Source organism: Marmota marmota, unplaced genomic scaffold (assembly GCF_001458135.2).
Source record: "Marmota marmota marmota unplaced genomic scaffold, marMar, whole genome shotgun sequence".
Lineage (NCBI taxonomy): Eukaryota > Metazoa > Chordata > Mammalia > Rodentia > Sciuridae > Marmota > Marmota marmota.
In genome coordinates this window covers 4,910,887-4,933,554 of record NW_026000223.1, presented here as the reverse complement: position 1 = coordinate 4,933,554, position 22,668 = coordinate 4,910,887, and the positions used below count along the sequence as shown (strand labels likewise).

Here is a 22,668-nt window from a genome sequence, read left to right as displayed (position 1 = left end):
CTGATCAATGTAAGACTCCATACCCCCCGAGGAACTCAGAGGAGAGGGTTTCTTAAAATAAGGGGCTTTTTACTCCCTATACCACCTGGAATGTGTTCAACTTCCCAAACCTGCCCTGTATCATTCTTACTTCAGACTGGTCCCTCAATTCAGCTCTTTCCTATGAGTAAGCTCTCACTTGCAAGTATTGGGGGACTCCTGTCTGTGCTGCCATCAACACCTGCAATATTCCACTCCCTCCATTTCTGACAACACCATATAAAGTTTATACTAGCATCTTCCTCACTAGACTGAAAGATCTTTGACGGTAGTTACAACTTTTACTTCTAGATCCCTTCTTCTAGCACAGTGCCTCAAATATAGTAACAGTATTTGTTATGATGAAGATGTGAGGTGTTCCCCCAAAGCTCATCACACGTGAGACAATGCAAGAAGGTTAAGAGGAAAAATAATTGGGTTGTAAGAGTCTTAACCCAATCAGTGATTTAACCCCCTGATTAAATTAACTGATTAACAGTGGTAACTGAAGTGGTAGGATATGGCTGAAGCAGGTGGGAATTAAGGTGTGGCTTTGGTGTATATATACTGTATCTGGACAGTGGAGTCCCTCTGAGCTTCTTGATCACCATGATGTGAGCCGCTTCCCTCTGCCACAAACTCCACCATGATGTTCAGCCTCATCCAAGACCTGAGAAATGGAGCCAGCTTTCTATGGAGTAAGACCTCTGAAACCCTGACCCCTCAAATAAACTTTCCCTCCTCTACAGTTGTTCAGGTCAGATCTTTTAGTCACAGCAGTGAAAAACCTAATAAAACAGTATTAAATATACATAAAATACTAAGTTCTAGATTTGGCTTGACTACTCTGCATAATATGAATATGCTTAGCATATATGAGTTTACTCAATCCTCATTATTCCTCAATGTGGTTGGAACTATTACTTATTCCCATTTTACAGATAAGGAGACACATAACTACTAAATGCTAAAAACTGAATTCTAACTCAAGTGATCTGTCTCCCAACACTGCGTTCTTTGCCACTCCTTTTCACTGCCTCCTGAAAAATGAGCAAATCACTATGACCTGAATGTTCTGTGTCCCTCCAAAATTCATATTGAAACTTAATCCCCAGAGCAACAGTAAGGTCTTCAGGAGGTGATTAGGCCACGGGAGCTCTGCCCTCACATATGGTATCAGTGTACTTATAAACAGATTGAGAGTGAGTTTTTCCCTCATGCCATTTAAGGACACAGTGTCTATCTCTTCCTCCATATGAGAATAGTAAAAAGATACTATTTATAACAGAAAGAAAGCCCCCACCAAGGCTGGGGCTTTGATCTTGAACATACCAGTCTCCAGAACTGTGAAAAATGATTATTTTAATCAATTATCCACATTGTAAGATATTTTGCTATTGTGTTAATCTGCTTTCCACTACTATAAAAAAAAAAAAAACCTGAAATAATTAACTTAAAAAGAGAAATGGTTTATTTGGCTCACAGTTTGGGGAGGTTCAGTCCATGGTTGAGTGACCCCACTGCTTTTAGGCCTAGAGTGAGGTAATACTCACTGCAGGAAGCAAAGCTGCTCATCTCATAGTGGCCAAAAAGTTAAAAAAAAAAAGAGAGAGAGAGAGAGAGAGAGAGAGAGAGAGAGACCCCTAAGTTCCACAACCCTCTTCAAGGCATGTGCATCCTTCCAATGACCTAAAGACCTCTTACCAGGCCCAACCCCTTAAAGATTTCTACCACCTTCCCATAGTGATCAACCCTTTAACACATGGCCCAATGGGGGACACTTATCTAAAACATATCAATTATAGCAGGAATGGAGTTAGATACATATGTATATAATAAATTTACTTGAAAAATATATTTTTGTTGAACTTTTTAAAAAAAAATCAGATCCATCACTTGCCATTACTTATGACTCAGGAAAATTTAGGTTAACATCTTTCAATTTTATCTTCTGGTCTGCAATTTCAGTTTCCTCCCATAGAGGATTAAATAAAATAGGGTATTAATCTGGCTAGTACAGTACATGAGTATGTTAAATACATATTAATTCCTCTGCTCTAACACCCACCAATGGGGTTAAATCTCTTCGTGAGCTCTTAGACTGTAAATGCCCAGTTTGAAACATAGGTTACTAATTTTACCTTAGGTTATGCTTTGGCCTATAATTCATACCTCCAACTATTATTAGCGTGTACATCAATGCACGCACAATCTTTGCCCAAAGCAAGGTCACATCACGGTATAACACTAACTCCATGGAGAAGGTCTTATCATTTCAATTTGAAACTTAGTCCTCTGGATGTGCAAGAAGCATCAGGCTCTGAAACAGAAAGGGCTATGAGAGTAAGGATGCAGCCAACAGTCAGTATAAGCCCAGCAGAGTGGGCCTGTCAGACACAGTGCCCCAAAGAGTCAAATTATCTCTTTTGCCCTGATGAGACACCAAAGAGGGAAAGCAGGACCTTGGCTCAACAACAGTTACATATTAAGAAAATATATCACATATAACCTGCTTGTATCAGAGACAAATTTTAAAAAAAAAAATTAGATGGATTCAATTTACACTTGCTCAGGGAACTCCCCATCATACCTAATAATTAAGAAGTATCTTGGAAAAGTTTCTCTGGTAAACTACAGCTGGCTATAAAAGGAATGTTATCCCTGGAACTCATGACCATACCTTCACCTGATACTAGGAAAGAATCGTGCTTTGTTGTAGGGCTGTCTCAAGTACAAATTCCTATTCTTCTACTGATTAGAATAAGAACCTTTGAAAAAGTATATTTGAGTTTTAATTTCCCTTTTTAACAAAATGTACACTAATGTTCACCTTGTATGGTTACAGTAAGATTAAAGTCTGTACACATTAAGCATCTAACACAATGAGTGCACAGGGCAGACATTCATATTATCAGATATAACTATCAAGACAAAGTTCAGTTAATATGCCAATATTAATTGTAGTTTGTAACCATTCATCTATTCAATTATTCCTTGAATTACTAAAAGGTCTCAAAAGCAAATGAACGAATGTTCGGAAAACAACAAGCCCTGTCATCCAGGTGTTTTATGAGGAAAGTAGCACACATTCAACTTGATACACAGATGACTATTAGCTATAAAACTAACACCATTATGCACTTATATGCAAGAGAAAATGCTTGTAGATAAGGAATTGCAAAAGTCTTCAAACTGGATATGAGTATTTAAGCTAGGAGGAAGGATGGTGGGGGAGGGATGGATGAATTGAGAACCATGTTAAGTCATGGCTTGCAAAAAAAAATGGTCTTCAGGTTTTTATTCTCAGCCTCAATTACTTCAGGTGCACTTTATTAATAAATCAGTTTAAGAAGAAAGTGGTGGAGGGACTTTGCAAAGACTGATCACTATAATCTTAACTAATGCATCCTGTAAAACTTCCTTATAATTTTTTATTTCTAACTCCCAGAAAAGGGGAGAAATACACACTATAACTGAAGTCTATATAATGATGTCATTTTTCTTAGTAAGATTACACTTCACCACAACTGAGACAACCTCATAAGAACACTACATAATCTAAATATTTATGTCCCTATTTATATACATAAGAGTTCATATGTCCCAATATCTGATTCATTCTGGTTCTGAGACAAAATTCATATATGATACCATACCAGAAATAGGAAAACTACCCTTCAAAGTTGTCTTGGGAAAGTATTAGATAAAACAAATCTTTGTTCTGAATAGTGGAGTAGCTACCCAAAATCACACATTATCCCCAACTTGGGCTAAAAAAAACACTGTGGGTTTGTATCCCTTTTAGCTCATTTAACACAAATCACTGCTCTGCAACTTTTCTATAAAGCTTTCTCCAGTTGGCTATATGGCACAACAAGGGTCATATCCATTATTACTGGCCAGTTTTTTAAAAATAACAAGCGTGTGATATTTTCTCATCCAAAGCTTTCAGGATGTGTAAAAGAACATACAAGATATTTAGCACTGGTTATCAAAAAATTAACATTCTGAATTTTATCAAGGCTAAAATATTTGGTTGAGCACTTGGATAACAGCATTCCTCCTTCCCAAAGTTGGAGAACTGAGGGACCAGCAGAGATCTGCAAGTCAAAAGACGCACAGAGAAATGAAAAATTCTCTGGAAGGAGTTATGTTTAGAATATTTATTTGAAATTGCTGTCTTTCATGTAGTTTCAATTTTCTTACAAAAGGTATATAGCATCTTTATAATTTGGAATGAAATACTTTCATCTAAATAAAAAAAATAAACACACACACTCACACTCCCCTGGACTCCTCAGTCAGGTTAATTTAATCATTAGCCTATTCCTAACTCAGAAGGTAGAGAAGAAAGTCTTACTACCTGAAAATGCTGCTATCAGTCCTGATTTCCTGCCTCAACTTCTCCATGTTATCCTACCTGGAAGCTCCCAACTGTCAATCAACCAGGTAAAGTAGATATTGAGAGTTCACCTTCATGAATAAGATCCAAGAGTCCCAACTTACCCTTTCAGAATGCTCACTCCAATTTGGTAATCACCTCAGGAAGTTGTTTCCAGAACCATCCAATGGGGACAAAGAGTTATTTGTTGCTTGTACCCTTTTATCTCCATTCATTTTTCTATATTTGTCCCTTTTTTGAGTTATAAATTCAAATTTAAGGATCCTTCTCTTCTGATTATGCAAATTCCCAACTATGTAGACTCAATTAGGAATGCTTTTTTCCTACAAAACTTCCCCAACTTGGGATCTCTGAATATACGTAACAAGTTCTTCAACTTTAATTTAGACTACTGTGATAGCAGTTAATATTTTGGAAGTACACCACTCACATAGGTTTATATCTTATTAGGAACAGGAGGATAATAATTTTGTCAAAAAAAAAAACTATATACATAAATGGTGGTTTGATCAAATACATTTATAAGCTCACCTGAAGGTTTTTAGTTTTTGCTTATTTGGTTTTTGCATGTAGAGTATCTTAGAAACAGAACTATACCTAATATATTCCCAAGTTAGACGATGAACAGATATGGTAGAACAGAATGCTGACTCCACCCTCAGAAGATGATGATCAAAGAGTAAATAAAAGATCTATAAAAAAGAATTAAGACATGGTCTGATTGGTTCAGTAACAGTAGTTGTGTCAGGGTATGGAGATAAAGCATTCAATAAAAAATCAATCTCTAGTGCTGAGAAGATTCATGGACAATGACACAAACAAACTGTTGGACAAAGACTGTGAACAAAGGCACAGAGGTGCACGTCAGTAAACTGTGTTGAACAAAGACACAGAGGTGCAAGTCAGCCGACTATACTTGGATAATGCTGAGTTGTAGGTTAACTGACATTATTCTTAGCAATGAACTTGGCAGGATTAAAGTCCTCAGACCTCTTACCTATGTGTCTCTTCGCTTGTTTTCTAGCAACTTCATACTGGTTCATACTTCTGGGCAGTGTTTCATAATTCTGTCATTTACCCACTGAATGCATATGAAAGGTTTTCTGGAATAAGCTCAAGGAATAAAGGGGGGGGGGGTCAGGGACCCACAGAGTTCTATGACCCTAGGCATTGCATTTAAGCTCTATATATGTCAGCAATGATGGATAGACAAAAATAATGAGTTGGACAGTTTCAAACATTGTTGTGATTTCAATTCAATGTTTGATCAAATATCTACTAGGTAAAAGGTACTATATTCTGTTTGGGGTATCAGAGATAAACAAAATTCCATACCTGCTTCCAAAATATTACAATATAATTGGGAGCAAAAGAGAAAGCAGCAAAAAAAAAAAAAAAAAGAAAAAAGAAAAGAAAATACCAAAAGGCAGATGCATAAAACAAAGGAAATTGTGAGGTAATTCAAAGTTCAAGGAAAGAATAATGTCCAGCTGAGTGGGGGTATCTGAGGGGTAGGAGGAAATAAAATCAAAAAGTTTGTTGAAATTGTCTTGAAGAACTTGTAATACCAGACTAAATTCCCATGTATATATGAAACTGTCATAAATTAACAAGGTGACATTGCATATCCCTAGAGAAAGGAAGGGATTCTTCAATAAGTGGTACTGGGACAAGTACTCCTTCACTCAAAAGACTGAAATTAAATTCCTAATTCAAACTCTACATAGGAAAAAAAATCTATTCCCAATAGATAAAAGGCATTAATATGAAAGATCAAAATATAAGATTTTAGAAAAAAATACCAGAGAACATCTTTAATGAAATTTAGGATTTCCTCAGCATGACACAAAAAGAACTAATCATAATGATTAATGACACTAATGACATTAAAATTAAAAATTCTAGTCCATGAGAAGATACCATAAATAATTCTACTTTATCAGAAGAGATCTAAAACTTGGAGAAGAAATTCCACACATTAACACACTGAGATACACACATCCGCATGATCCCTAACTTATAATGGATCATTTTATGTTTTTTTTTTTTTTTTCACTTTGTAAGAGTATGAAAGCAAGGCACATTCAGTAGAAACTGTCACTTCATTCTGATCTTCTTCTGGGCTAGGGAGAGTGCAATGTTCTCTCAGAATGCCCATCAGCCATGTGAATACAAGGGTAAACAACCAAAGCTCCAGAGGGGTCCTGTGCTGCTAAATTCTGATGCTCCATGTTCAAATGCATTTTCAAATTTTGGTAGCTCCAACTTTTGATCAATTTATTGGGAAGTAATTCCATCATAAGCTCAGTAACACACATGTAAAACTCTAATAATTAAGTCAAACAGGAAAAAAAATGAGCAAAAGACTTAGTTTTTTTATAAAATGTAAATGACAATTATATGAAAATATGTGTAACTTCACTAGTAATCAAGGAGATGGAAATTAATTGTTCAGATAAAAATTACTAGCATTATCTGGAATAGCTAACATGTTCACATTCTAGGCCCAAGTAACCTACTCTCTGATATATGAGAAACGCTTCACAGTGTGAGTGTTCTTCATAGTATATTTCATAGCAGAAATAATGTGATAACCTCCTTCAAGTTTCACGGGCAAAAAAAATGAGTAAATAAATTATGGTACAGTCACACAAACACTGAACTTCAGAGAACTGAGTCAGCAACAGTATGTGCAATGACACAGATGAACCATGACATTGTTCTCTATCTTAAAAGATCAGTGTCTTCATTTGCACACACTAAGTAAAGTATTTTTACTATGAGTTTGTATTTGACTTCATACATAGAACCACCAGCAGTCATAAACAGGGCAAGAAGAGTAAAGTTTGCTTTAGAAAGCATGCCCATGCTTCACTTCCCAAGATGGAAAAGAGGCCCAAGCTGTCCCAGTCTACTTCTTTCAGTCACCCAGCAATAGTCCCTGGAAATTTACCTGCATGGGAAGAAGATACTCATGTCTACAACCTTTGAATACTAAAACTAGTACAAATGCATTTCTCCACTCATTGTGGGGATCTTGAATGTCCCCCAGAAGCTCATGTATTAAAGTCTAGGTCCAGGGGCACTACTGGAAGGCTGTAGAATCTTTTGAGAGGTGGGGCCTCCAAAGAGGTCACTGGGGCATGCCCTTGAATGGACTGCAGGAACTCAGTCTCTTTTCTCTTTGTCTCTTTGCTCCCCAGCTTGAGATGAATGGTTTGGCACATGCTCCTGCTATTACTTGCTGCCTCACCACAGGCCCCAAACAATGGGGCTAACCAATCATGCACCAAAACGTCCAAAACTTGAGCCAAAGTAAACCTTTTACCTTTACAAGTAAATTATCTCAGGTAATGATCACCCAAGTTTCACTGAAAATGTAAGTAAAAAAATTATGGTATAGTTATAAGAGTATAGTCAAAAACTATAGGGAAGTGAATCAAATAGTACATGCAATGACACAGATGAAACATAGTACTGAAAATATTCAATACTGGAATATAATTTTCATTATTCTAACAAAAATGTGATTAATTCATGGGCCCGAGGGTTTGATGAGGGTTAAAATAAGGAATCTCCATTTCTTGACCTTATGTTCTTGTCCAGAAGAAAAACCTGTAGTAACATCCCAAACCTATGCTCCTATAAGTTTCTTCCTTATTATATAATCTCTCATATAATCTTATCTCTTTTATTAATAACACAGTTTTTCTAATCTGACAGGAACAGTTTAGGTCCCCATTCGATGCCAATATTCAATTCTACCCATTCAAGTCATCGAGCTTCAACACAGAAAGATAAAGCCTGGGGTGCAAGTGTGGACATGAGAACAAGAGAGGTCACCTATATCCTGTACACTTTCGATATGACAGGGACTGTCAAATATGTTCTCTAAATCTTAAAGATCAGTGACTTCATTTGTACCCTCCGAGTTTCTATTTTTATACACGTTAAAACAGTGGCTCTCAATATTGAGTCCCCAAACTAAGAGTCTACTGAGGAACTTAAAAATACTGCTTAGAAAGAAATTAACCAAATGATGTCAAGTGTATGTCTGAAGATATTACATTGAATTCTGCTTTTATGTATAACAGTAGTGCACCGATTTAAAAAATAATTTAAAAAGCTGTCTAATTTCTCTGAGATTCAGGCTGAGGCAGATGACTGAGAACTTCAGAATTAAACTACTTCTCTTGAGAATTCAAAATAAATACATGTATTTCTAGAAAGAAGGAGTATGTCAAACATTCTGTGCTCATCACACAAACCAGTATACTTCAATAAAACTGTTTAAACATACTTTAAAATACTAAATATCAGTTTTAAGCTTTAAAAAGAAAAGTGACTGCCCATGCACATCCAAAGCACCTGTGATTTTCTCACTAACCTATACAACACGACTACAGATGTTTGCTATAAATGTTTGCCTTTTTGAGATTTTTAAGAAATGCCTTTGGGTGATAACAAAGGATTTGATTTAAAACCTGACCACCATTTCCAACAGCAAGATCCTTCACTGATTACTGCTAAAAACAGCCCAACCCTGAATATTTTGACACCTAATCTCCAAGAATCAGAAGTTTTCAACACCTCATGTGTCTAACACCTTGTAGCAAGGCGGCACTGACGTGAATAATAATCATGATAGAACTATTAGAGTTTATAAGCTCCAGCCCAACTATAGGGATGCCTTTTTGTAAGTTTTTGTGGCCATCAGAGATATAGTATCCACTTTAAAATCAAGACATTTGGTACTGCATGAGAAGGAACTAAAGCTTTTAAAATAGTGCCCAGACACTCTCTTTGGTATAGATTTATGGCTTTTTGAGGGTATCATTAACATGTCACTGTCAACATCAAAAGTATTCTTCAAAGAAGCACAAGTCAAGTTGCACATTAAAAATCTATTCCACCTAGTGTCCTGTGAGCAACCAACCCCTGTGTCCATGTAAGTGACAGTTACCTCAACCAGGGCTCAGCTACCATTTTCACTGAAAGTCATACCTTCTCACCACAAGTGAACACCAGATTTAATGAGGGAGAAATTAGAAATTAATTTATATATCCTGATAAGATTTAGTGGCTTGTAGCAAGTACCATTCTAAAATTATTTCCTTTTAGTAAAATATAAGGTTCACTATTCTAACTCACAGAACTAACATCACATAGTATTAGTGACAATACATTCCTGTCAATAGTTTTTTTTAAATCATTATATTGGAAAGATATTTAGGATCTACTCACAGATTCATATTAAAAATATTTATTGTCAAGGATATAGAAGTTATTAGTACAAAAGCTTAAGACTCACTCTTAATTGCATCCAAACGCACAACAATCTTAGAAGGCAAACCTCTTCTACAATATTAATTAGCTCTCCTACACTGAACTAACTTGAGTCCCTCAAATCATTGGCCCAGCCCTCAGTGATTCAGAACAGAGCCAAGGAAGAAAAAAATGTGTCTTATTTCAAAGATATTTTGGAAAAATATAAACATTTTAAATAAAAGAAAACATCCTTTTAACAGAAGGGTAAAATGATCAATAGTCTTTAGTCTTCTGGTATCTGTTCTTCTGAATTCCTTTGTGCTTCTATTGATTAGTCTTGTTATTATGAGTCTGAAAAGGAAAAGAGGCAAGGTCGACATTGAGAAAATAGAGATTTGGCAGGTAACTAGCAGCAATGATGTCTACGAGCCAGGCAAGCTATCTCTTCTCTCTACACCTCGTTTGCTCACGTTTGGATTTGGGCCTTTTCCTAGAAACTTTAGGGTCCTTTTTGAGAATAAAATGTTATGATTTTTGCAAATAGTAAACACAGGAATACATGAAACTCAATGATCAAATTAGTGTTCATCAGTTGTTAAATAAAAGGCCACTTTAGGGATGGGGATGTAGCTCAGTGGTAAAGCACTTGCCTAGTATGCATGTGCCGCCCCCCCCCCAGTTCAATTCCCAACACCACAAAAAAGGCCAGGTGGGTGTTTTATATCTTCTATTATATAATACTGTTCCCAAAACTAGAAAAGTGGTATACATCCATAGTTCAAACAAAGACACTTATTAAAAATGAAGACCACCTGGCTCCTTGGTCTTTCCAATCTCTTCACAAAAGTCACTGACTGGAGACAAACCAGAAAGCAGAGTGATGAGTTGAGGGTATATAATATTTGATGAGCTGTGAGTGGAGATATTTATTCAATTTTTTTCAAGAAGACTTCAAATATGGAAATTTAATATGAAATCTTATGTACCTGGTTCCTTCTAAAAAGAAAATCAATTTAGCAAGAGTGAGCCCACACACTCTGTAGCATCAAAGAGCTCTTCCGGAGGGGAGAATACCTCCTAGGCCTCCAATCCCCTGCAGCCGTCCTCCAGTCAGCCCACTTTTGCTATTAGAGTTACACACATAGGGTGAGTACCCTTTATCCGAAACACTTAGTACCAGAAATGCTTTAGATTTTAGAATTTTGGAGAGTTGGGGATATTTGCAAAGACTTGACTGGTTGAGCATCTCTAACACAAAAATCCAAAAATTCAGAGTTGGGAACATCTCAGATTTTATATTAGGGATGTTAAACCTGTATTCACATTTGCTTACAACCACTGCTTTGAGAGAATTTAAAACATATAGCCTAATTTAGTGTTGGCACCTTCCTAAAAATTCTTAAGCCAATGATTAGCAGTATCACTTCTGAAAACCCATTAGCTTCTCCTGCAAATTTTATTCCAGAGTATCATCCCTTCATTGAAGATTGTCACATATATTTTAAGATGCCAAGGAATGCTTCCTGAAATGATCAAAATCCTGTGAGCATATGATATTGGAAATAAAGGGTAGCATTATAGAATGTTAGGCAGACAGGAACTTAAGGTAGGCTAATCACCTCATTTTATAAATAAAAAGAACCAGAGAAAAAAGTGACAGATTGAAGGGTGCATTGTCTTGACCTTTCTAACCCGCCATGTTGAATAAATGGCAAGGAAGTTTTGACTTGAGTAGTAAAAGAACAAAAAGACTAAGGGTTGGAAAATAAAGGGATAGAGGGGAGATACCATGGAGAGAGGAATAGGAGTACCAGAATTAAGACACTGACTTTTCAAGTCAAAATTGTGACTACATGTCAAGCTTAAGTATCATTAATGCCATTTAAACTAATGGCTTAGAACTTTAATGATGTAAGTTTGATATAATGATGATATATGACGGTCTACTAACTCTTAATACACACATATCCATGTATTACAGTACTTATCACCTTGACAATTATAAAAAATTGTCAGTACAATTGTTTTCTCTGCCACAGCATGTAATATGCTAGAGCTATCTTTTCACATTGATATTTAAGGCTGATGTGCACCTCAACTTAGATGCTAAACTTCTGAAAACATCAGATGGATTCCTTTTAGCCCCAAGGGGAAAAATATTTAATGACAAATCTTTCTGTCAACCTTATTTCTTTAAAGCAAACCCCAAAGTGTTTACATCCAACCCACATACCTCACACCAACAAAACCTGCGAACCTCCTGATTGCTATTTTTTTTTTTAAGGGAAATTATCTTTGGAAATATCCTAATTCACTGCTGATAACCACTGTAATGTCTGGTCCCATGACTGAGGGATTATCTTTTCAGATGAAGAGCAGTTATTTTATGCAGCTCTCTTCAAAAGGTTTACAACACACATATCTCTGGTAAGGAACTTTATTCTGGGGACTGTATTCTTTCCTATTCTCTTTTAAAAACAAGCTACATAATTCTTAAAGACATATTGATGAAAATTGGTATTGGAAGTCCAATTGCATTGTGCCAAGTTGATTTCAAACACAAGTTAGAAGACTTTGATCTCCTTATATGACTGAATACAGAAAATAAAAAAAGCATATAAACTCAAAATTAATGATAAAGACAAGGTATTTAGAAAGCTATGCAAATTGAGCTAGTATTATATTTCAAAGAAGTGTGATGTCTATAATGACATTAAAAAAAAAAAAACCCTCACAAGAATTTACTTGTGATTTTACTTTGAGGAACTACTTTAATTTTCTTGATTCTGAAGAAAATGTTATTGCCTAGCAAGTTCCTCAGAAGATTTTTACATGTCAATTATCTTACACTATAATATACTATTTTAATATATTCACAATTTTATTTCTTTTCCAATCACTCCTGACTTACTACTGCTCCCATTTTCCCAAGACAGGGCCATTTCTGTTTAAAACCATGAGAAACCTTAACACCATACAGATCAAGAAGGCAAAATGGGCATTTGAATGAATTTTACTCATTTATTTCTTCTTCCAGTGTTTGCAAATCTACATCCCTATCAACTACCATGTGAGGGGAAGCGCTCTGTCATCCAACTTTAGAGTAATGCATCTATTTGGAAAAATACATGATAATGAAACTAAAAAGGCCCAGAAACTATTCAAAGATTTGGCTTCTAGCAGTTGCCTGGCTTAGGTTGAAAAATCTCTAAAACTTACATGTTGTCATCTGTTTGATATCAGGGTCACGTGAAGATACACAGTGATCAAAACTGTGGAAGTACCTGAAAGATGGCTACCAAAACACAGTGAAACACAAGGAATGAGCCAGTGTTCCACAGTCCAGCAGGGTGACTGCAGTTCACCAGAACCTATTACACATTTAATGAAAAACTAGAAAAGAGTAGCTTCAAGTTTCCACACAAAGAAATGAAAGGCGATGCAAATAGTAATTACCTTGATTTGATCAGTACATACTATATCCATGTTGAAATATCACACTGAACCCCCAAAACATGAACAATAATTACACAGAATTACAAGTTTCACAAAAATGAATCATTATTCAAAACAGCCACTTAATCATCTTTCTTGGATAATCTAAGAATGTAGGCCTTACAATCTGTTGAGGGAAAAGAGGAAAAAAAAAACTTCAAAATTATTTCATTCTTATTCTTGCAGCTAGATTTTCCTGAGGGTTTTATCACAATATTGAGGTTTTAGAAATTTTAGCCTAAATATTATTCATACCTGAACAGAAGGTTAAAGTAACAAATATTGTTCAACACGTGCTTTGGGACTAGCCCTGCCAGGTAATGGAAAGTAATAGTGAGCAAGTTCAGTCCCACAGCAAAAGCAGATGGACCCAAACGCAAGCTCCCACAGCATGTTGTGACAACAGCAATCCCACTATTTGGGGAATATCAGTACCCCATATGGGCATTCCTCTGTTTTCTTTTTAAATGTTTTTGTTCTACCTCTTATTTAACTACAGTCACATTCTGTGATTACCCTGAATTCCAGATCAATCTTAAGTACAGCTCCAGTCAAGAGAATACAATAAACTGAAGAAGTGCTGAAGAGGGCTGGAAAAGCCTCTCATTTAACAAAAAATTCAACTTTGGGCAATCTGCTCAAATTCTGAGAAATTCAATTTTGTCTTTATTACAAGAAATTAACGAGATGCAGACATAAGACCCCAATTATTTCAAAATAAAATTTAAGACTCAGAATGGTGCCCTGTGAAAGTCCATTAGTTTTATAAGCAGCTGTATGTCTGAGTAAAAACTGACATGTGTGTTTGCCTAATCTCCTACTGGCAATTTTTTAATGGTCACATTGAAACCTGCTTCACACCGGATTGCAAGTGAGAAACAACACCGCAAATCAAAACCTTGAATTACCATCATAGATGGTGTCATCTAGGAGCTTGTCAGAAATGCAGACCCGCAGGCCCCTCCTCAGATTTACTATATCAGAATGTGCATTTTAACAAGATATGCAGTGACTCAAATGTACATTAAAATTCGAAAATTATTTTTGAGCTTCAAACATTACCAGGGTAGCTTCCATAAACCATGATCAATTGATTTCCTCTTTTCCACCAGTAGGTTTATTAATATAAATTCAAATAAAGATGGTAACTACTTAATAAGTACTAATGCTAGTATGAGCCACCAATGACTTCCAAGCAACTCCAAATAACTACTACTAATTTGGAGGCAAATCTTCTAATCTAATATATAGCAAACTAATTTGCTTTGTAGGAAGTTACTAAAATCTATTAATGATATTATACAAAACATAGGCATCACACCATTGGTTGACTGGAACCTTGAATTAGTCAAGATGATTTCCTCACTTGGTCCTCTTGGATCACCGGCTTCCTATGCCTATCTGCCAATTACCTATCTCCTGGAATATCTTCTGTGGACATCATTTTCCTTCTGACTTTTCAGATTGAGAAATCACAGCTCTCAATTTAGGATTCCACGCAGCATCTCTAAAGTCCATCCTTAATTAAATGTGGCTCTGTTGCCATAATATCTTCCCACCTGATTACTGCTATCCAATCAATGCAGGAGAAAAATGGAGGGATAACATCTCTTTCTTGGATGAAGGCTCTTTTGCACTTTATGAACCAGAAACTTGGGGACAGCAAGTCAATAAAGTTGGCCCTCCATATCCATAGGTTCCATATATTCAACCAATTTGCAGACTGAAAATATTAGGGAAAAAAATAGATGTGAACTGAATATGTACAGACCTTTATTATTATTTTACAAACACAGTAAATCAACTATTTTTGTAGAATTTACACTGTATACAGTATTATAAAAAATCTAGACATAAAGCATATATGTGAGGATGCAAATTACATGCAAATACTACACCATTTTATATGAGGAACTCAAGCGTCCTCAGGATTCAGACACTGAGGGACAGCTGGGTTTGCACTAAATAAAGCTACCATTGGCTTCACTTGAGAGATCGCTTTTGGCTTTTCAGTGTCCTTAATTATGAAACTTTCGGAAGGAGCCAGTCATACAAGAACATCCTATACTCACCCTGTTGGAAACTATATCATGAAATATTTCATGTCCTGTAGACACCTGATATAATCTGAGAAATTTCTAATCCAAGAAGACTACATGTTCCAACATCTGAAATTTTATGAGTACCAAAAGGATACCACTGTGACCTCTTGTGATAGTAGATCTCAGTCAAAACTCAGGAACACCAAATACAACATATGAAACTATCCTCAGTCTATGTGTATAAGCTATATATGAAAACACATGTCAATTTCATGTTTAGACTTGGGTCCCATCTCAAGATATCTCATTTATGTATTTCTAAACATTCCAAAATCTGAAAAAATCCAAAATCAAAACACTTCCAGTTCCAAGTGTTTTGGAACCTGTACTCATTATTTTGATGTAAGCCCCATATATATAACCATAACCCAAATATTTATGCCAGTGAATTCCAGTTCAGTGAGGTGGGGGCAAGGCAGCAACTAGTGGTAGGTTAACCAAAATACTTAGTATACACCACACTGCAAAAATACTCACTTCCAAAAGCTCAATAGAGTTAGCAGATTTTGGATAATGCCGTCCAAACTAAATGCATTAACATCCGCCTAATTCTGAAAATTATCTACGCACCACATGTGTATGCACACAATAAGGCCATACGATGCAATGTGGCACAAACAATTAAAAGTTCTTTTCAAAGTGAAAATGCAAAATAGAACGAATATCTATTTTCTATAAATGAATCTAGCCATCTGCCTTGCAAAAGCAGCAGCAGGAGGACCCAAAACAGCAGAAACAGCAGCCTCTGGTGTTAACAATCTATTCTCAAATCTCATGCTCCACATTTCCCCGGCAAACAAGGCTAAAAATACAAGACATGCAACAAATAGTCTCTTGGGATCTGCCATTCCATGGATGGAGTATTCAGAGTAATATTTTCTGTTGAAATTCAAAACTGAAAAAAAAAAAAGCAAGCTATCATATTAGAAACTGGCATTCAGCATTTTAAGTGTGAATCCAATCCCGAAGTGTACTAAGCTGAATGGTGAGAGGGTGGTTGTTTTCATACAACACAAATCTCTTAGATTTATCTGAATATATTTACAGATGTATTTAAGCTACTCTAAATTCCTCTATATTTCTTGAAGGTTATAAAGATACCATTTTAGTACTTTTGTCATCAAAATATAAGGGTCTGCTTATTTTCAACAGTTTAGAAAACCATCTTTTGTTATGGACTCTGGAATCAGACTGATTAAGTCAAGTTCAGACTCTACCATTTGCTCACTGCATGGCCTTGAGCAGTATTTAAACCCTCTTTGCCCCTCTTTTCCTATCTTATAAATAAAGAAAATAGTACCTACCTCATCTTACAGGTTAAATGAGTTGATGTGTGTAAAGCATTTAGAACAATGAATGGTGCTAACTAAATACAATATTATTATTTCATATTCAAATAAAGCTGCAAAATGCCTTATTTTAAGGAACAGACATGAAATAAAGAGTGGTAGCAATACGATAATAGTTATATTAGGCCAACCATGGCCATTTAGAAAATGAAGGGGTGAACAATATCTTTACCTAGATCCTGACTTAGAAGAACATGGGGAAAGTTTCTATTGGTTACCCTGTTGGGCTGTTAATTCATGAAAGCATCAAAAAAGGAGAAGATAATGACACTGCTGATCAAGTGGCACTGCATGGAGTAAGGAACAATCAGGATTAATGGCAAAGGAGTAATCAAGAGGGAGGGCATAATAGGGTGCTCAGTGAACATGTACATTTCTGTCCACTGAGAGGACACCCCAATCCACCACCACTTCCTTAAAGTGTACATGGAATTATTCTCTGGATAACTGGCTTTGAATTTGACTTAAATACATGTTGCCTAGATCTCTACCCTAAATATTTAAAAAAAAAAAAAAAAAGCAAAAAGGAAGAATATCAAATAGGCACTATCTCCCAAGAAACTAAACCCTTCATAAACCTCTTAACATTAGTTGTGTCTTCTACTACATTTGGAAGAAAATAAAACACAAGTTTACTAATCATTGAAGCAACAAACAGAAAACTGCTCTTCCTAATTAATAAGACAGTCTGGTCTAGATATACTGACAGAATCAGAGGCCTGAGAGTGCAGGGAGGACCTGTTGGGTTCCTTAGGCTTTCGAGTCCTTTACGGTATTTCTTGAAGCACCACAGATGGGTATTTCTTGAAGCACCACAGATGGGTCTTTCAAAGAGTGAGCAAGTCTGTAAAGTATTACAAGAGCTGTCATTTCAGTGCCTCACGAAAAAGGTTCATCTCCTCTTAAAAACTGAGATGCTTAAGAGATCGCCTGAGCAGAACACTTCATGGGGCAGGCAAAGAAGGTGCCATAGGCTTCTCAAGTTCATGGGACAATCCAAAAATTAGAAAAAGACAAGTCCGGGAGGAAACTGGACCAAAAGGCTCCCTTTACATAGTGTTATGAAGGAACACATTCTTGAGGAAAAGGAACAGATAAGGGAGAAAAAGGGACGCTATTAAAAATCATTAAGGAGGAAATGGCAATAGTTTTAAAATTGTAGAAACCAGATAGATAAGTGGATTTAAGTATGTATAAGTCATATGACTCTATTATGCCTATAAAATAAGTATGTACTTCCTTTGCCATTAATGCATTACTCCAGCAATCACGCACAAGGAGGATTTCATTGTCCAGGAAATTTTTTAAAGCTCGGAATCATGTGAACGCCCAGCTTGCCAAGGGTATCTTCCTCCCTGCCTTTAGTGACTAAAGTCTTTATATACAGTATCTAATGTAGGAATCACAACCAGATCAACAGCAATGCTTTTTTCCCTCAAGAATAAAAACAAATCAGTATGACAACATGATAGATTCAATTAGCACTTGGCAGGTCACGAAGAACTTTAAACAACCGTCTTTTAAGATAAAAAGTGTTCAAACATAACAGTAATCATGGCACCAAAGTGCTTTCCTTACAACTTGCCGACAGGCAGAATAAAACTCTCTAGAGGGAAGTATTGCTCACTAAGGTGGAAAACAGTAGTACTCTTTGGACCACTACTTTCCACACTCAGTCCCTGATCCCAAGTATCTTTCTTTTTGAGCATGTTCAAAGCCAATTATGTGAAATCTCCCACTGATTTTCAGGTTTTACTGTAAATATGAAGGAAAAAAAAATTTAAATGTGAGCTGGTACAATACTTATCTGTTTCCATGATTACTGTAAATAAAATATACTGAATTATTAAATTTTCTCATGCCATTAAAGCAAAATGTCATAATCTTATAAATCCTGTTGGTTTGTGGATGTTGAGTATATCCAGGATCAAATCACTAAGAACAGTCTTTGAGGGGCTGGGGGTATAGCTCGGTGGTAGAGGGCTTGCCGAGTATGTGCAAAGTTCTGGGTTGGATCCCCAGCATTGCGGGGGGAAAAAAATTTCTAGAGAACAAAAAACTATTTACTTGAATAAATAAAAATCATCAAGGACCAACCCTACACAAAACGTTGAGACTACTAAGCAAAGATACCACACTATTGCACCACATCTTGCTTTTAATGAATCACACCTTCCTAGGATGGGGGAACTTCAGTAACATTGGAACACATCCTTTGTTGTGAAAACTTCAATTGCATCCACCTGTCTAAAGCCAGGTGCATGTGGTTTCACAGGTTTCACAGCCTGTTTAATGTTCATTTCTTGAAGAATCTGACAGCTGCTAAAGGTAATAGGCTTCCATGCCCCAGAAAGTAAAATTTGACAAGGGAAATATTAGTCAGATTTACTGCTCCATTCCATGTGTCTTGAACATTACTATGATCTGTGCAAGACATTTGTTGTAAATAAGCCTGCAGAGTGTACAGTATGTTTTCCAGGAGACCTTTAAAGAACAGCTTGCAGACAAGAGGTGCTAGCCTTAGTTTCACAGCCAGCAAAACTCCATCCAAGAGGCTTTTGGCATGTCCCCACCTCTTGTTTGGAGCTGGCTTTAAGAAAAGTCCACCAAGCAAATTCCAAGGGTAAATACCAGGAGTCAGTCATGGCTAGATAGAAACTCGGACATTTAGCTCAACATTTAGGGAGAAAAAATAAAAGGCACACTCTCCCCCATACCAGTGTATTAAAAACAATTCAGAGCTGACTTTGCAAGAAACATCTTCTCATTCTCCATAGTAAATTACACGACTGAAGCTTGTGCTTCTTCCAGAAAGAGAAAGAAATATGCCTCACCATAACCAAGTGTGTGGAATCAGTGAGGCTCATTTTTAAACCTTTCCTGCCTTTTAAAAAGCCTACTCCACTAAAAACAACAACAACAACTTTTCAGGAAATGAAATGCAAATACACACAGAACAGGATCATAAAACGGAAAACCTCTATCCACTTTTTAAAAAATTCTTCTTTCCAGACAGTACAGCTGCTTTTAACACACCGTTAGCTTTCATAAAAATGAGATGATCCTGGTTCTTTTTGTGATCATCCTCACCCCTTCCCGCGGCCTCCTGGCTATTAATATATGATCAGGAGACAGCATAGCAGAAGGTGAGGCGGTTAGCTCAGTTCAACCTCTTGCCAGACAAGCGTTAAGTAAATCATTTAATGCAGTTACATATTCTAAACCTACTGGATAGCATGCACGGAAGGAGACAGGTAAAGAAGGGCAGAAAAGAGAGGCTTCCGGATTATTTCAAAGGTAAAGTCACACTACTGAGGCTGTGTATGAAACGGCCCATGGTCATCTTCAAAGCAGGTCCCTGAGATTTATCTTTAAGTTGATGCTTCCTGTCCTCGCTCAAGGTAGAACTGAAACCAGTTGCAAAATTTCACTCTGCAGAAGTGCAGAGGATTCAGGGGGAAAAAAAACTGGGTCTACGCTTCTAAGTCGGAAAAAAGCTGAGGTCTCCGCGTTGCTCTGTGGGGCCCGCGCTTCCTAGCTGGAGTAAGCACGGGTTAGGGAGAGGAGGCGCAGGGTGAGCAGCCTCTGGCCAACTGCTTATCCTCGCTGGGTACTGCAGGCATAGTTAAACCGGGAGGGTGCACACTACTCTCCCCAGCTCCTGCACACATGCGGCCTCCGTGAAGGAAAACCCAGAGCTGGCTAAGATCCAGGGTTAGGGGGGTCCGAGGGGTAACAAGCTTGGCGCAGAATGAGGCGACTAAAGCTTGGATGTTGTTCTCAGAAGGGAAAAGGCGTCATCAATATTGGAGCCCACCCACCAGGCTCCTTTCGGTAGGCAGTCTCGGACATCACTGTGGGCACCCACCCATGAATGATCTCGCCTAGGAAGGAAGCGGAGAGGACCAAGGAGAGAGAGAAAGGAGTGAAGATAGGGCTACTCCAGCCTGCAGCAATTGGGAAGGATTTGGAAAATTGAGCAGGCGATGAGTAAAAGGTAGGGGCTCGGGTCACAGCAACCTGTAGGATTGCAAATAGCAAACTTGGGTTGGAAAGCGGTGGTCCCTTTGGAGGTTCTCCCCCAGACTCCCACCCAGTCGGGCTCCGAGCGCGGAGAGGTGCAAGGCGCAACTTAGGAAGCCAACGCCATAGGTGCAGGTCCCGCTCAGTCTTCTGACCTCCTTCCCACTCTGCCCCAGCCACCCGCTCTGCCCAGCGCTTACCTCGGGCAGCCGCAGCCCCTGCTGCCCAGAAGCAGAGCCCCAGCCAAGAAAGCCACCGGCGCGCCCCTCCACCGCCTACTGCGGCTGACGCTCTCCCCATGTTCCTCGCCCCGCCGGGGGTACACCTCCTCTTCCACGCCTCTGGAGTCGGGGAAAGGCACTACGATGCAGGGGCCGAAATGAGTGGGTCCCGAGGGTCTTTGGCGAGTGACTGCTCCAACGCCGCTCCCTACGGCAGCGGGGCAGCGCGCTCCGAGCCGCCGCTGAATGGACATTCAGAGGAAACGCGCATCCCCGTAGCTTCCCACGGCGAGGCGACCGCAGCCGCCACTGCCGCTGCTGGAGTCACCCGCCCTGAGCGCCGCGCGGCTCGCAGCTCGGCTACCGGGCTCCGGACTACAGAGCGGAGCTGGGAGTCCGCATCGCTAATGAGACCCCCGCGGCCGCCCCTTCTCCTCCTCTCAGAGCGGCAGCCAATGACCGGGCCGGGGCGGGGCAGCGGGCGGGGCGGAGGGGGCCACGTGGGGCGGGAGCCGCGAGGCGCAGGTGAGCTGGCGGCGCCTTCACGTGCGGGGAGGTTCCTCCGCGCTCCGCAAATAGCCCGGGCTACGCGAGAAAGGAAGCGGGCCTGGCGCCTGGCAGTGGAGAGACGAGTACCAGCCTCAGAATGTTGTGCAAAGCAGCCTGGCCTCCTGGAGTCTAACACCGCGCAGAAAGATGTGGCGTCTTGATAGCTAACTCCGAGTCAGCTGATTCCATGAAACCTCCCTTTCCTTCATCAACTTTGAGCTCTTTCAAAGTCCTGCCTCTCCTTCTTCCAGTGTTTAACATTAGATGAGCCATTACTCCTGGAAAAAAAAAATATTTAAAAGACTTATAATAGGTGCCAAGTGGGGTAAAATAATGATGGAATAAATTAATTATTGCATCTATACTAATCATTTATTTTCCTACAAATAAAGCCGGGAGGTTACAACCATGAGTGCATTTCCTCTTTTATTTTTTTTCCTTAATTAATTTTTCTGTTGCCTGAATCACTTTGGATTTCCCAAACACCTTAGAATCTCCCTCATCCAGGATGACTCCTATTTCTGTTTGTTTTAATCTAGGCTCCAGGAATTGTCATTCTGGTGAAGTGTCAAGGAAAGGAGAGAGACACTGAACCTTTACACAAGGGAAGACATTTTAAAGTATGGCTTGTTTTTAATAGATTGTCAGATCTTTGTTTAAAAGCTTCTGAAAGTACAATAGGGTTGCTTCTTCCCTTTTCAGAAAGCCACTCCAGTTTCAGAGAAAAAAAACAAAACAGGAAGTTGGTTTCAATTCCAAGGCTGCATAGACCACTGAATATATCTCACAGGATGTGGCCCTCAAAATGGTGGTAGAACTCACCTGATCAGAGCATGTGCCCCTCTTTTGCCTATCAGTCCCAACAGAAAAGAAGGCTTAGAAAGACAACCTTTCCAACCGTTCTTCACTATCCACGCTTAATATGGATGCAAGTACTTTTTAAACATCCACCTCTTGCCAAAGTGCTTTCTGTTCCCAATCACCTTTCTCTGGAGATAAACAATTTAAGGTGAGGTAATTGTTCTTGATGAGGTAATTGCACTAACTCTCTTTCTTTTGAAGAAAAAGAGGATGATAGACAGAAAGATTGATTCTCTGATAAGCACATATGCCATCCCTCTCCTGAGTGCCACCAGCATGTGAATGTCTCTGGAAAGAGCCTATTGTTTCCTCCAGTTTTCTTGTAGCTCAATAAAAGGTTTGGGACCTGATCAAGAAAACCAAGCTCTGGGGAATGGACA

At 38.3% G+C, this 22,668-nt stretch overlaps 1 protein-coding gene across 11 annotated transcripts in view; it reads right to left on the bottom strand.

Annotated features, from left to right (window-relative positions):
* Unc5d (unc-5 netrin receptor D) overlaps positions 1-20,968 on the bottom strand; it is a 499,601-nt gene extending 478,633 nt beyond the window's left edge. For all 11 annotated transcript variants that reach the window (XM_048792780.1, XM_015501255.2, XM_048792783.1 and 8 more), the window contains exon 1: positions 20,858-20,968. In XM_048792780.1, the coding sequence (XP_048648737.1) occupies positions 20,858-20,957 (100 nt within the window). In that variant the 5' untranslated portion in view covers positions 20,958-20,968. The remainder of the gene's footprint in view (positions 1-20,857) is intronic.
* Between the last annotated feature and the right edge of the window lie 1,700 nt (positions 20,969-22,668).